This window comes from Chelmon rostratus, chromosome 17 (assembly GCF_017976325.1).
Source record: "Chelmon rostratus isolate fCheRos1 chromosome 17, fCheRos1.pri, whole genome shotgun sequence".
Taxonomy (NCBI): Eukaryota; Metazoa; Chordata; class Actinopteri; order Chaetodontiformes; family Chaetodontidae; genus Chelmon; species Chelmon rostratus.
This window is the reverse complement of record NC_055674.1, coordinates 16,728,292-16,742,319: the sequence shown is the minus strand read 5'-3', so window position 1 is coordinate 16,742,319 and position 14,028 is coordinate 16,728,292. Positions and strand designations below refer to the sequence as shown.

Here is a 14,028-nt window from a genome sequence, read left to right as displayed (position 1 = left end):
TAATGGACCTAATTCAGTGGACCATGTAGAGAAAAATGGTGTAGATACAATGCAATAAAAACCTGAAACATAAAAAAGATTATTTCAGCAGCTACATGCAGCTGGTGGCACCATGCATCCATCCCTGAGCTATGACTTACAGATCTTACATAAAAAGGTGAATCATGTCACACACCAGCATGCATTAATTCCTAACTTGTACTGTACAATATATACACATCGTAGATGCTAGTCATTCATTGGCAATATCTAATCATGTCAGAGAAGGAATGATGATTTAGGATCAGGTGAGATCAATGTGCATGTTAGTTTATGTTACAGGAAGCCATTTGTTTCACAGTGATTCATTCTTACTATTTTTGCATATCAAAAATGTAATTTTCAATTATGAAAAAGGCTACAAAAAACTTAAATAGATGTCAGCTGCTGGTTGAGCAAGATCCGAAAAATATCCACACTTCCTTGTGCGAAGCAGGAATTCTATAATATTTATCAAAAGTTGTGTCCACTTTCTCCAACATTGTGTGCAGAAGTCTGACGGTATGGCAAACTGAGGTCGGAGGTATGAAAACACTAGCTGACGAAACGCCCTCCACTCAAGGTCCACTTACTCACTTTCAACCATAAACTGTATACTGCTATTTCCAGTGCCAAGACTGAACTGTCAAGAGCCTCTGTTTTCAGGGTTAAGACGTCATTGTCGATTAAAACGTGGGGACGATCTGTCGTCGGTGTGTGTGGGCCTCAGCTTCACTGTGGCAAACGGGTTGGTGCCCCTTTAAAAAGCAAAAAGAGCGAGGAAGACAGGGCATTAAATGTGGGAAGAAGAGAAGTGGAGAAAACCAACATCATGACAGCCCAACAGTAAAGGTTATAGCAAGAGAAATGAGCAAGTTGTCTCAAACTGTACAAGAATCACGTGGCAGCCTGCTCACCTGAAGTGAGAGCGAGCGCCATGGCTCCCAAATGACCACAACCCAAACTGTTTCCCCGCTGAAAGCCACTTCACACTCAAATGGAAAGTAAGCGTTCTGCGCCATCAAGATCGCTGCCCTCACCTGTTGCTCTACGATTTAATGTGTTCATGATATACTTCAAGCAGAGCCACAGTTACGTTAACGTACCTCGGGAAGAGTTCTGGTCGTGAGTTATTCGGGTTTGATCTCTGTGGAAAAAAACAGGAGAAAGGTGCGGATGAGTGGAGGCCAAGCCAAACCGCACAATGTGGTCACATGCACTAATGGAGGCTCAGCGGGCTCTAGCCTTTGACCCCTCGCCCCCGTGCTTTCAGTCGGTCCTCCCACAAGCTTCTCATTGATGTGGTGTCACAGGCACGACTTCAAAGTGTGTCTCGTTGACACAAACTGCAAAATCGGATTTTTACGATGGAGATGAACAAGGGAGCGACGGAGACCATGCAGAGCCAGGAAGGAAAATACATCAATGTCACAATGAAGGAAAAACACATTTATAATGAACAATAAATCTGCTTTCTCATTGGCATTGATGACTTGAGAACAAGTTTCGAAGCTAAATATTCCGCAGCGTCACTGAAAGCAGCACAAATTTCTCTCATGAATATGTTCAAGACTTTAGCAAGGAGGAAGGCTTCAGGAAGGATGCACACTTGCTTCTGTGCTCACTTACTGTCCCTTAAATATGCTAGCAATTTGGAATATTAGGAAAATTTGACAGTTTGTTGACTTTTCAAACCACTGTGTGCTTAAATAGCACCAAAGAGAAATGACAGCGGCAGTATAATCACACTGCAGCTTCCCAAAGGTTACTCTGTGTACCAGACCTATTTAGTCGCAAGACCTTCAAATAGGTCTTCAGTTTAACAGTCTCAAGTTACAGCATACCAAAACAAGAGCACACACACACACAAACACACACACACATGCACACAACCTCCTCGCCAATACACCATCAGCAGCTGGAGCTTCCTCCCTGCATCCACCAGAAAGAGGGGTGTGGTGCCATTGAGAACAGCACCTTGCCACAGTGCCCCTGCTGGACAGACTGGGAAATAGCACCAAATTTACATTCTGTATTATATTTTAAAGCCAATAATATAAAAATATCTTTTAGGTTGTTAAATGGTAAAAATTGAAAAGAGGAGCTGGACAAGAATCCATAGCGCGATAACTGCAGACATGATGATAAAAACATTTATTCATGACTTATCAAAATTAGTAGCTGCAGACTGGTTTATGAGAAAGTGAGAAACACATAAGTAATATTTGTGAAAGGATAAATGCCAACTAATATGCTTTTCTACAACCCAAAAGTTGTTCTTATTAATAGCCTACAACTGATCTAAAAATTGAATAAATGACTTACTAACACTTGATAAAGCATTAGGTACAAATAAAAACTTCATAAAAGATCCCTTGTTGGTAAGCACTGCCCAAAATGCTTTAAAAAAACATCAGAAGAAGAGGGAAAATACAGAAAACGTCATTTCAGACCATGTTTCGACCATGTTTCAAAAAAGATTGATTATATTTTGATAGAGAGACTTAACTGATATGGACTACACTGATCAATGAATCAGACAGACTGACTGATAGCCATACCTTGTTTTCTGACTTAAGCTCAGGCCTTCTGTCAAGAGTCATTGTGGCTGCTGGCACCTCAGACTGTCTATTTGAAGATGGAGGTGGTGGTGGAGGTGGCGGGGGCAGGGGTGCGTTGTAGCCTCCGCCTCCGCTTTCGAGCAGGTTGTTCATGCTGCTGCTGCTTCGCAGAGAGGGCCTGCTGAAGTGACAATAAAATTGAATTTCAGAGTTGAGTTTTGTTTGTTGAAAAGGTAAAATATCTGCTTTTCTAGCTTGATTTTCTCTTGAAATATTTAATGTCCTTCATAGTACAGAAAAAATTTGAGGTGAAGCACGATTTGCTTTTTAAAGCGTGTGAGACTTGGCATCACAGGCATGCAGGACCTACATTAACATTCCCATTTTAGGCCTTTAGCCACGGCATGTGTCCGCAGCGACTGTGCAAAGTTTTAGTTTAAAACCTCCTACTGGTTTTCCTCACAGCTATGGGTCACCCAAATATCTTAAATAGTTCATGTTATTATTCCAGGCTAGAGTTTCATGCTGACCCTCTTTTAAAAATGTTGGGCCCATAAAACAATAAGGACGGCCTGCGGGAGCTGCAAAATGTACTGCGAAACTCAAGCCGCACGTTATGCAGGAGGTGCATCCTTTGGTTTGAGGTCCCTCCATCAATTCTTAATGGGTGCAAATAAAAATATTTCAATGTGGGAAAACAACAACAACATACAATGAAGCTTCAGGTTTGTGCAGATTGAACAAAGCGCTGTCCCTTGTCAATGTTCCTTCAGAGGCTTTAGATTGAGTTACCTTCAGACAGAGGCAGAGGCAGGCTAGCTGTTCCCCCCGTTTCCAGTCTTTATGCTAAGCTAAGATAATCGGCTGCTTGCTGTAGCTTCATATTTACCGTGAACAAAACTTGCATTTCAGTGCTGGAAACCTTCCGCCATGATGTCTGGCATAGCAAGAGTCAGTGAGATGCAGTATGATATTTCTTCATCAGCCCGCACTCATTATAGCATAATGTCATTCGCACTCATACTTGTTGAATACTTTCACTGGATGTTTACCGAGAGTTGTTGGTTGAAAATAGAGGCTCATCCACTGGTTCCACATAGGAGGCTGGAAACCATCCCTGACTGACAACAGAGAGTAAAAATGAGAGTGAGTGTGAAGGTCATGAAGAATTTTAGATGTACACGTATTTAAAACAGTAAGAAAAGACAAATGCTTGAATGCCTAACTGACTGTGGTCATCCACTGGAATTTCAACGCGTCCAATATTTTATATAATACCTGACTAATGGCATTCCCATCAGCCTCAGCTGTATCTTGTCATGCTAACACGCTAAAACTTACGTGGTGATCATAGAAAACATTTCTTACAGAGCTGCCAGGTCCTGGTCTTGTTATTCATGTTTTAATCAATCCTTTCTTTTGTTTCTCTGTTTCTTCTTTTTCTCCTTTAAGGCGTTGCTCTTCTTTTATTCTCTCCCCATTTGTTAGCTCACACTGTAACAACACTCACTGTGTCTTACACTCATTTATTTTTGATTTATTCCCAACAAACAGCAGCTTCTATATAAGCAAAATGTATCATTCTCTCACCAGATTTTTCTTTAGGAAGGGGAACTGGAACATTAAATGTGAAAGTGAATGTAGTATATTGACCTAATGAACGGTATCAGTGTGCAACAGAGAGTGCAGCAGCAGCAACAAAAGGACTGTATATCTCACTTGAGCACCAGACATATTTATAATGGGTGCAGATGGTTAAGCGGGAGAGACAGATGCCTCTGCATTCACGCAATCACGAGGGGAGATCACTCACCGTGAGCCACCGTCGGCGCGGCCGTACAGCCAGCCGTTCTTGGGCTGCTGCACCCGCACAGTGATCATCTCTCCCCTGGAGAAAGGCAGCAGGGTTGGGTTGGAGGCGCTAGGCTGGTGGTCCGCCAGTGCCCTCATGGATCTTCCTCCACCACCACCTCCCACTGACTCCGTTCTAGAGTGGTACACGCTTCCCTGGGGAGACGGGGCTGCAGAGATAACAAATGAACCGTGGGGGTGCAGCAGAGAAAACCGTTTGTTACAGCACAAGTCAGATGATAAACCCTCTTAAATGGCAAAGATGGATCCCTGGTGAAATGATTGATTAAAAATATAAATGGCTACAATTTATTTCTTCATTCATTGCGGCCCTGGTATTCATAACTCAGGGAGTTAGCGGACTGCTCAGTGTCTTAGTCTGTGCATAATTATTGTGCTTGGATGGCAGAGGATGCAGTTCATTGGATTATACCAAAGAGGGAGGCATTGTTTTTGTTTTTCCTTCTAGTTGGCCCACAGAAGACGAGCCCGCTGCATGCAGTGTTTCACAGGGGCAAAAGTGGAACATGAGTGGAAGTGCTCTTGAATATTCTGTTTATTGTCTGTATTTGATGCCTTGTTATCGTATCTATTTTTACTCTAGATAAGCAGGCCAAATAATTAGACTTTCTGCAGAGGGAAGTACAAATGAGGAGGTGTGAAAGCGCATGACGTGAAAAATTATGAGGAGGGACAGAAAGATAGATGAGACAGAGAGAAACAGAGATAAAAGGCTTAAAGAATGATAAAGCGGGCGGTGGAATGAAGGCAAAATGAGCTGTGATTTACAGGTGGAGGCATTATGGGCTGCAAATGATTTACAGTCAGAACTTGCTTTTATTCTAAACACAACGTGACACAAGTGGCACCAACGTCAAGCCCAAATCTTTTCTGATGGCGGTGTCAGGTGTCGACATTTTCAATTTATTGTCTTCCAGCATGGTGTCAGTGAAGTGATATCTTCACTAGAAATAAATATAGTATTGGAATGAGGCCCTGTTCACATTACATTAACCACTCACCCCTTGACGGTATCTGGCCGAGGGTCACCTCCTCTCTGCTCCTTCTGATGATCTCCTCCTCCCTCACCCCCACCTGCACACATCAAGTTCACAGGTGCACACGGCTTGACTGTCAATCTGTGCTGTTGCAACGTCAACAAAGCTTGTAAACTCCAGGACGATAAGCAAAAGCAGCAGCCCAGGAGCCAAAGAAACCTTGTGGAGGATTTGCTGGATGTCCTGTATGTTACTGAGTAACGCATACCATGAAGCGCGACAATATCTGTCCACACTGGCTTCACTGTTCTAAGCTCAGATAAATCCCACGTCAAGCCAAAACAAACACCGAATCCACTTTAATCCTCTTGCTGTTATTACAGTAGGATGTGGGATCTGTGGGGTTCATTGACACGTCACCCTCCGATGAGGAACAGGCTGAGACTGACAGGGTTTATCTCAGGGGCCTCTTGGTTGTTCACTTGAATCCTAATTGCAGCCTTCATGAAAAGGACCATATGGCTTCAGACTGAATTATCCGTGGTGTTAATCCCACGGTTTTAAGATGCGGGGACATCTGAATTTGTGCTCAGATATTCGTTCAGACGATGTATATTAAAGATAAGAGTGTTTTGACAGGAAATTACTTATAGCCTTATCACAATCACATATTAATTACTTTCACGCCAGAAAATATGTGATCTCCGTCTCCCTTTTTCAGCTACAGGTTAATCCCCCTCAGAGAACTTTCCTCCAACAGTATCACGCCTCACTGGTGTGATTCATTCTGGTGGTTTCAAATTAGATCATACTCCAACCACCAGAGGGCACCGTGCTCACAAAAATATGATTGCCATAATTCACTGATTTCTCTGTGACACACTGTCTGTGTGGAGGCATTAACCTTTTCTTGGTGCAGATAAAATACAGTTCCATCACAATATGTTTTCTTATCTAATATTTGTTTTATGGTTCAGATAAATCAGACACTTGAAAACAAAATTTTAAAAGTTTTGATGCTGTTATCCATTTCCCAAACCGATCTTATAGAGCTCCCCTCAGCTCTTCCCCCAAGACAGGCTTATATTTCACACAGGCAGCATATTCTTGGATTTCTGAAAGATTCAAATGCAGCCCAGCTCCGACCTGCGTTGAATAATTCAGTTAACACATTAATATATATAAACTGATATAAACTGTGCCCTGAACTCACAGAGTTATCTAAAGAAGTGAAACGTCTGGGCGCGGGTCCCCTGGTGGCGTTCAGCTCATCTTCCCAGGCATCAGCTCTCTGCTGGAGAGATCCTCCTGTCTGCACACCGCACACACACACACACACACACACACACACACACACACACACACACACGTACGTACGTTAAAATCCCATTAAGTGTTAATAGTCACCAGCTTGTGTTAATATTCATTGGCCAGGAAATGTCTCATAAACATGAACGTATGTTTAGTGCTGCACTCGGAGATAAGCTGTAAAGAGTTATCCACATGTGCTAAGCAGTGGCCTGTGAGTACTGCTGTTGTAGTTGTTGTAGTTGTTGTTGTTGTAAACAAATGCTTTCAGCATTTCTATTATCTCTCTGTGTTTGTGAGACCCACATCTGCTCGGGTCAAACAGATTAAAGCTGCACAATTAAAACTCTAAAAGCTGAAGGGTACTTATGAAAGCTCCTGAGTGCCTCAAAAAAGGCTAAAAAAAGAAGTCAAACATTTTTACTTACTAATTCATGATTCTGACATATTATCTCTTAACTTTGATGAAGTGAGGCAAACCTTCTCATCATTTCCACTTTTTGTCTGAAAGTTTTCAGTGTCACGCAAAAGCATGTCATAAACCCCCCTCGCCCAGCCGTGAAAAGCATGAAGGTGCACTACCAGCAGGGGGCGCAAATGATGGGAGTGAAGGATGAATTTATTCAAAGGGCTGACAGAGACCATCGACTTTGCGTCGAATGTTTTCAATCTTATATCTTTTAAGTTTCTGATTTTCCTCTTCAATAAGGTGCTGGTACTTGGCAATCTCTGACTGGATGGAGCTGAGAAACGTGCTGCTCTGGTCTGTGTCCACTGGTTCATCCTCAGTCAGCTGAGTCTGGAGCTCTGCAATTTTTCTCTCATAGAACTGAATCTGCATCTGGGCCTCAGCAGCCGCTGATCTGTGGTTGACCCTCGTCATGAAGGGGAGGAATTTCCCTACAGGGACTTATAACGTCTAACATAGTGCTTACACATTACTGTGTTGTTCTCTGTCTGAGTGCCTTCCTGTTATTGTCCTCCTGACATTCACTGCAATGAGTTGTGAGACAAACCGACCCGTTTGGCACCTGCAGTCAATAAGCCATAACAAACCATAAAATATTGAATTCACAAATGCCATCTGAGGTAAGCTGCATACCTTATTCATGAGGTTTGCGATGGATTGGATCAGACCACAGTGTTTCTCAGCCAGGAAGCGGTGGCGTCTCTCCTCCTCCCTCAGAGCCTCGCTGTGGCTCTTCCTGAGGAACTCCACATGCTCGCTGTAATCCTGAGGATGCACATATTTTACATATATACATATTGTACAAGGACGCAGTCATATACGGTGGTGCTGGATTATCCTCCAGCTTGCAGACAGAGAAAGAGAATCACACAGACCAGGTTCACGCCTCTCCTCAGCTGCCTCTCCAGAGCTGCTGCCTGGTTGTGGACTTCCATCTCATAATGCCTCCTGCTGTCCTGTACGGCAGAGAATTCACATCACGTCTTTTCCCATCCACTCTAATGGCTTCTCCAGTTGTAATGACGGACTGTTACTTCTTTATCGTCTGGGAGGTAAGTGAGCTATATTTCAAAACATTAAGTCATCGGATAACTAACTCCATGATGATGCCCTGCAGTTATTGTGCTTTTCATTCCTGAAGGTAACAGCTTGTCATCCTCTAAGGGTCCTTTATGACCTTGTTGTGGCCCTGCTTTGGCCCTCACTCACTGATATGTACTGTCTGTCCAGTCTGACATTGTTTTCCAACTCCTGAATAACCTCCAGTCTGAACCAGCGGAACTGGAAAAAGAAACAAAAACTCATATGAAACACATGAGAGAATGGAGATCATCCTTAAAGGCTGTGATTGCACAGAGTCGTGTAGCGTTGATGTAAACTTACGACTCCCTCAAGCTCCAAGGTGAGTTTTCTCTGACTCTCAGAGATCTGAATGAGGACATCTCCTGAAGAGGACAGAATTACATGTTACATTACACTCACTAAAATATGTTACGAGAAAACAATAAAGTGACACTATGGCAAACACTCTCCCATAATCTTTACATTATGGCAACTTGTGGTATGTCCTCAAAAGGAAGGCAAGTCCCCACAACGTGACTGCATAAACAGAATTATGCCCCTGCAGCATGAGTAATTTATGGCCACACACACACACACACACCAACGAACACACTCATATTTGATTGATTCCCAGGAGAAAAGCAATAAATTCCTTGCTCCACATAAAAAAATGGCTCTTGGTCACTCTGCGGTCAGGCTGTGATGATGTTAATGTAGTTTTTTGCTCGTTTTAAGTGTCCTTAATGGTTATTAAAATGTCATTTAAAATCCACGACTGTTATGTGAGTACTGGGAGTTGGTTCTTCGTGATAAGCAATGGGTGGTGTTAATGGTCCAATCAGGTGCCATAAAAGTATTTAAAGAGGAGGGAGAAGAGGGCCCAAAAAGTTGATGTAATTAAAAGCGAGGCCGTCACATCTCAAATGGCAGAGAAAAATGTAAATAACATGATATATATGACATTTCTGTTTGTTTCATCTCCACTGCAGATCTGATGTTTTCATCTGCAGCCATTTTTTTTCTCTCTTCAGTAGAGCAGAAGCTTCAGTGGACATTCAGTTATTAGTTCATGATTCATTCAGCCAACCTGTTTCCATCACTTTGTCAGATTCGGCTTTTATCGATTGACCAACTTTTCCACCTCAGCCAAGAATAAAAACTTTGCTGCTATGTTTTTTTTTTTTCTATTGAGTATTTTTGATTTTTCAGCTGCTCTGCTGGTAACTTTGACTGGAACATTTGAGAGGCACAGACTTACACTGTGCCTGTACGTACTCTTTTATTACGCCATTGATAACGCTGTATTCTAAAAACCTTGAACTGAGTCTGACTTGCCGCTGTCCTTGAAATTCATTTCCTCACAGTCTCATCTTCAACCCCAGCCACTAAACCTAGCCCGACTCCCCTTTAGTGCGGCTGGGTTAAGCGAGCGGAGCACGGCCCGCTGCCTGTCATCATCTATTTTTCATGCTGTCTGCTGTCATCTGATAGCCACTCTGCCAGCACTCTACACTTGGCTTGAACTGACATAAAAACAGACTCAAGCATGCACTGTGTTGCAAACTAACTTTGAACCGAACTCTTGACATGAGCAGAAAATCTAACTAGACAGTCCTGCCGTATTCTAGCCCAACACAAATATTAGCTCAATCGGAGCTGCAGAAGTCTTTGATAATGACTAACTGTTGAAGATACTGTAAAATGTATTCATTCATTAACTTCTTGCAGTCTGTCTTACACATCAAGGAGTATGCACCTACAATTTACACTTGCACTAGGTCTTAGTAATTATGAAAGGAGTCATAAAGTGCTGCCTGGGGGGTAAAGTTTGGTCATCAGGATACGGAAGAACAATCTATAAACAGATCAAAGACAAAACGCTCACATCCTGGATACAGAAATAATGTCTTTGTGTTTCCCGCCCAGGAGTGATGAGATCACACAAGCCAAGCTGTGCACGAGCGTGTGTTCGCACATACCGATGGAGTGTGAGGACTTGGTGTGGAAAGCCCTCTCCCCGATCTTTGAGAGGGCGCTGAAGTAGGCCTCGCTTGTCGCTGCAAGAGCTGAAACACACACAAACACGCACAGTCATTTGTAATGCAAATGGTCTGTTTACCAGCAATGCAGGTAAACAGTGATTCATTACAAATAACAAAGGGAATGGAAAGGATTCAGAAATTCAAATTACCATTTAAACAATTATCACTCTCCAATCATTGGGAAACACAGCAGCATGAAATCACAATGAAATCACAGTTTGTTTTTTTCATAAGTATTAACTACAAAGTCCCTCTTTGCTCTCACCGCTACCTGCTACATCACTGCATACTGACCACCTGGTAAGGATGCTCCCTTATTTCTACTGTGCTGCCCTGTGAGACCAAAAAGCTGTAAAGACTAAAATCTGACTTATTGGAATCTGTTTTAACATATAAAAATGTTTAATGTCACAGAAATGTCTAATTTTAAAGAAACCAGCATGTTAAATCTACACTTACTACAAAACAGACCAGAAAAGCAAAATCTGGCCGAAGCTAGATGGAGATAGCCGCGGTTAGCTTTAGCTCAAGCTAAATATGCGTACACTGCTTTATTAGCTGCTTCCTGTAATTACTGTAAAATATATACATTTCGTTGTACAAACATTTCTGGGGTTTTGTTTGTTAAACAACATAAATAAGGTAGTAGCTAAATCTAGTGAGGGGGAATAAAAACAGCTGAACCACTCATGCTGAAAAGGTAAGTAGCCTAGCTTCGCAGAGAAGCGCTAGCTAACATCTTAGCTTTTAACAGCAGTGGTATTCATGATGTTGATGTTTCTTTTAAATTTCACATTTTAATGTATTAAACTGCAAATCACCAAAACCGAGCGAAACCATGCCCTCCGTCAGATTTCTGCCTCTGTGATAAATGAGAAAGGCGGAGCCTGTGGTTTACATGCTGGGGCCCAAACTACACACCTGTACCAGCAAACAGGAGCGCTAATAGAACTGAACACTACTTCAACAGTTGCAGAGTTAATGGTGATATCCATTAATTAGTGTTAATAATCACCCCAATATTTACGCAGGCTTTCCACTGTGTGTTGCTTGGCAACCATTCTGCTAATCGTCCCTGAAGAAATAGATTGCTCAGCAGAAGAATGATTATTTGTTATCACTAAATTACTGCAATATTCTTGTTGCCAGGTGTTCATTTTGTGAAACCTTGCCAGGTATATGTCGTAACCGTTTTATAAAAGCAATAAGACACACATTGGCCCTCAGCTGCTCTAAAGTCACTGTAAACTAAAGCCTCGTGGGGCTTGTTGCTTAATTTGACCCATCTTCAGCCTGCTGTTGCCTCAGATCCCTGAGCGCAGCTTTCCTGCCCTTTCTGACGTGAGTGAGTTGTAGCTGGATTTTCTGCAGATGAGAAAAACTGGCCTTGTTTTTGCACAGATGCTAAGCAATCAAACGCGCACTCCCCGAGGCTGTAAGACTAATGCATTACAATAACACCGCCACCAATGTGATGGGGCTTTAATAACAATGGGAGAGTCTGAGCAGAAACCACCACCTATTTGAAAAATGGATTTTTTTAAAATTCATTTTAGGAGGAGAGGCTAGTTACTTTGTTACTTTAGCTCTTTCTTGTCTTGAGCTCATCAATATGCCATGAAGTTGTGGCTCCACTCTGAACACATGGAGGAAACGTACAGCCTCTGTGCAGGTGGCAGCGAGACACATCAGAATCTCTATTTATTGTCTGCAGGCTTTGGTGCAGCGACGCAGCCATGAATCAGCTGTCGACTGTGTCGCATTAGCACTCTTGCGTTTATTAAACAAACGGCTGTGATGCAATGTAACGCGTAAAAGCGCCATCGTGTGAAACCGCTTCTGCAGTCGAATCTCATTTGCATTTGAGCATTTTAAAGACCTCTCACGCTGAACGCGTCGCACAGGGATTAGAGGTGATTATGGTGTGAATAATGAAGACATAAAATGCAGATGCAATTACTGTACGTTCAGATTCAAATGAAAAGTTTAATCCCGGCTCTGCAGTGACCTCTTCTCGCGGAAACACAGTCAAAAATGGAGCATAGAAATAAATTCAACACTGTTGGGCCAAGGCTGCATCCAATTTCCTAAATCCCTGCTCCTGTATATGGAAATCAAATATAGTTGTGGGGCCTTGTTTGTCTGTTCACAGTGCACTCATTACAACCTCCGTAGGCCTTGGTTACAAGCCCATAACCAAGGCTTTAACAGCACCAGGATAGCCCCAAAGCATATGGACTTTGGAATTAGGCGTAGTGAAAACGATGCCTGGCAGCTCCCATATTGTCTGTACTGTCGTTACAGTTTGTTTAGTTTATAGCACCTATAGATGTAGGTGTGTGAATTTCCCACACGGAAGACCGAAAAGTGAGAAATTATCATCAGCAGATTGTTCATCTTCCTTTCTGCCCTACCTTGGAAAGCTTGGATGTAGCTGTTACCCAGTGAGACCAGTTTCTGAAGGCTTGGGTTAAACTCCTCCATCACGCTCTGTTTGGGAAACACACACACACACGTACGCCACAGTTACTGCTGTGTTGAGAAAGTCAGAGAAACTTTAAGACCCACCTAAAGGAGAATCAATAAAATCCGTCTTTAATTCAATCTGTATTTATGAGCACAAGCTCTCCCTCCCAACACCGGAGCACAGACAGACGAGGGCTCACATCTCTGCTGTTACCGAGCAAACCAAGCACTCCTTCAATTTGACACTGATTGCGTGAACTGGCATCATGTTTGCTTGGCAGAAATTACACTAAACAGTTTAACTGTTCCCACGTTCTCCAGAAACTCTCAGTCTCCCGAAGAGTCAGACCCCCCTCTGCAAGCTCTCCTGCTCATGTGGTTATGTATTGCGCCCGTCAGTCTCACAGGTAAGTTTGTGGTCTATTTTGACAACAATCTTCTACATACCGAGTAAATCTCCAAGGTGGAGCGATGCAGCTGATCACTATTCATCCCCGACATGTTTATATCCAGAATAGTGCAACCGCCAATGAAACCTTGAGAGGGTCTGCGAGTCTTATATCATCCGGCAAAGGAACCAAAGCCCCTGTGAGGAAGGAGAGTTAATCGTATTGAAGTGGACGTGGAGCTGAGGAGAGGAGGCAGCTCGGTGTGTTGGTAATCGACACCACTGTGGCCTGAGAGAGACCGGGGTAAATAATTAAACATGGCTCAGCCATAAAACACACTGACATGCTATAAACCCCGGCTGTCTGGGCGTGTGTTTGTGTTTGCCACATTGTATGTTTTATTCAAGACTATAACAGAGATCTGTATTCTATATATATACTGTATATATATATATATCCTACTGTGGGCACTGTTTTCAGATTAATACACATTTAGTGCATTTGTGAGCGGTCACAGCAGCAGGACGGCGCACGCAGGACAGACTTCCACGTGAATCATAACATGCTTGTTTTATCGTTAGGAACGTGTCACTTGGTGCAAAGGTGTGACTCACTCAGCAGTTGTTAGACTTTGGCTCAGAGGAATGACCTCCAGCCTTGGACGCACAGACCTTGTTTCCACTTTGTTGTTGGTTTTATCCTTTAATATCAGGTCTTCAAACATCCGGTGCATCCGACTTGTTTGAGTATCTTACTTCAACAGTGAAGTAAGAAAGTATGTTTACTTCTAAATACTTCTAAATAGGCATTCCTCTGCTCGACTGTGCTCGCTCTGTTTTGTTAGGTTAAAATCTGTGTGCTCTT

At 42.7% G+C, this 14,028-nt stretch overlaps 1 protein-coding gene across 1 annotated transcript; it reads right to left on the bottom strand.

Annotated features, from left to right (window-relative positions):
- Window positions 1–694: 694 nt before the first annotated feature.
- Window positions 695–13,276, bottom strand: baiap2l2a (BAR/IMD domain containing adaptor protein 2 like 2a). Its single transcript, XM_041956478.1, has 14 exons — window positions 13,223–13,276; window positions 12,724–12,799; window positions 10,247–10,333; window positions 8,589–8,650; window positions 8,415–8,486; window positions 8,081–8,161; window positions 7,839–7,970; window positions 6,642–6,740; window positions 5,453–5,525; window positions 4,393–4,600; window positions 3,632–3,700; window positions 2,580–2,760; window positions 1,125–1,165; window positions 695–776 (listed from the first exon to the last, which is right to left on the bottom strand). The coding sequence occupies exons 1-14, from the start codon at window positions 13,274–13,276 to the stop codon at window positions 695–697; spliced, it is 1,317 nt and encodes a 438-aa protein (XP_041812412.1).
- Between the last annotated feature and the right edge of the window lie 752 nt (window positions 13,277–14,028).

Coding starts and splice junctions, on each gene's coding strand:
- baiap2l2a (XM_041956478.1), bottom strand. CDS start 13,276: ATGTCGGGGATGAATAGTGATCAGCTGCATCGCTCCACCTTGGAGATT. Junction 10,334..12,723: donor CTACATCCAAGCTTTCCAAG/GTAGGGCAGAAA, acceptor TGTGTGTTTCAG/CTCTTGCAGCGACAAGCGAG. Junction 5,526..6,641: donor TCACTTCTTTAGATAACTCT/GTGAGTTCAGGG, acceptor TGATGTGTGCAG/GTGGGGGTGAGGGAGGAGGA.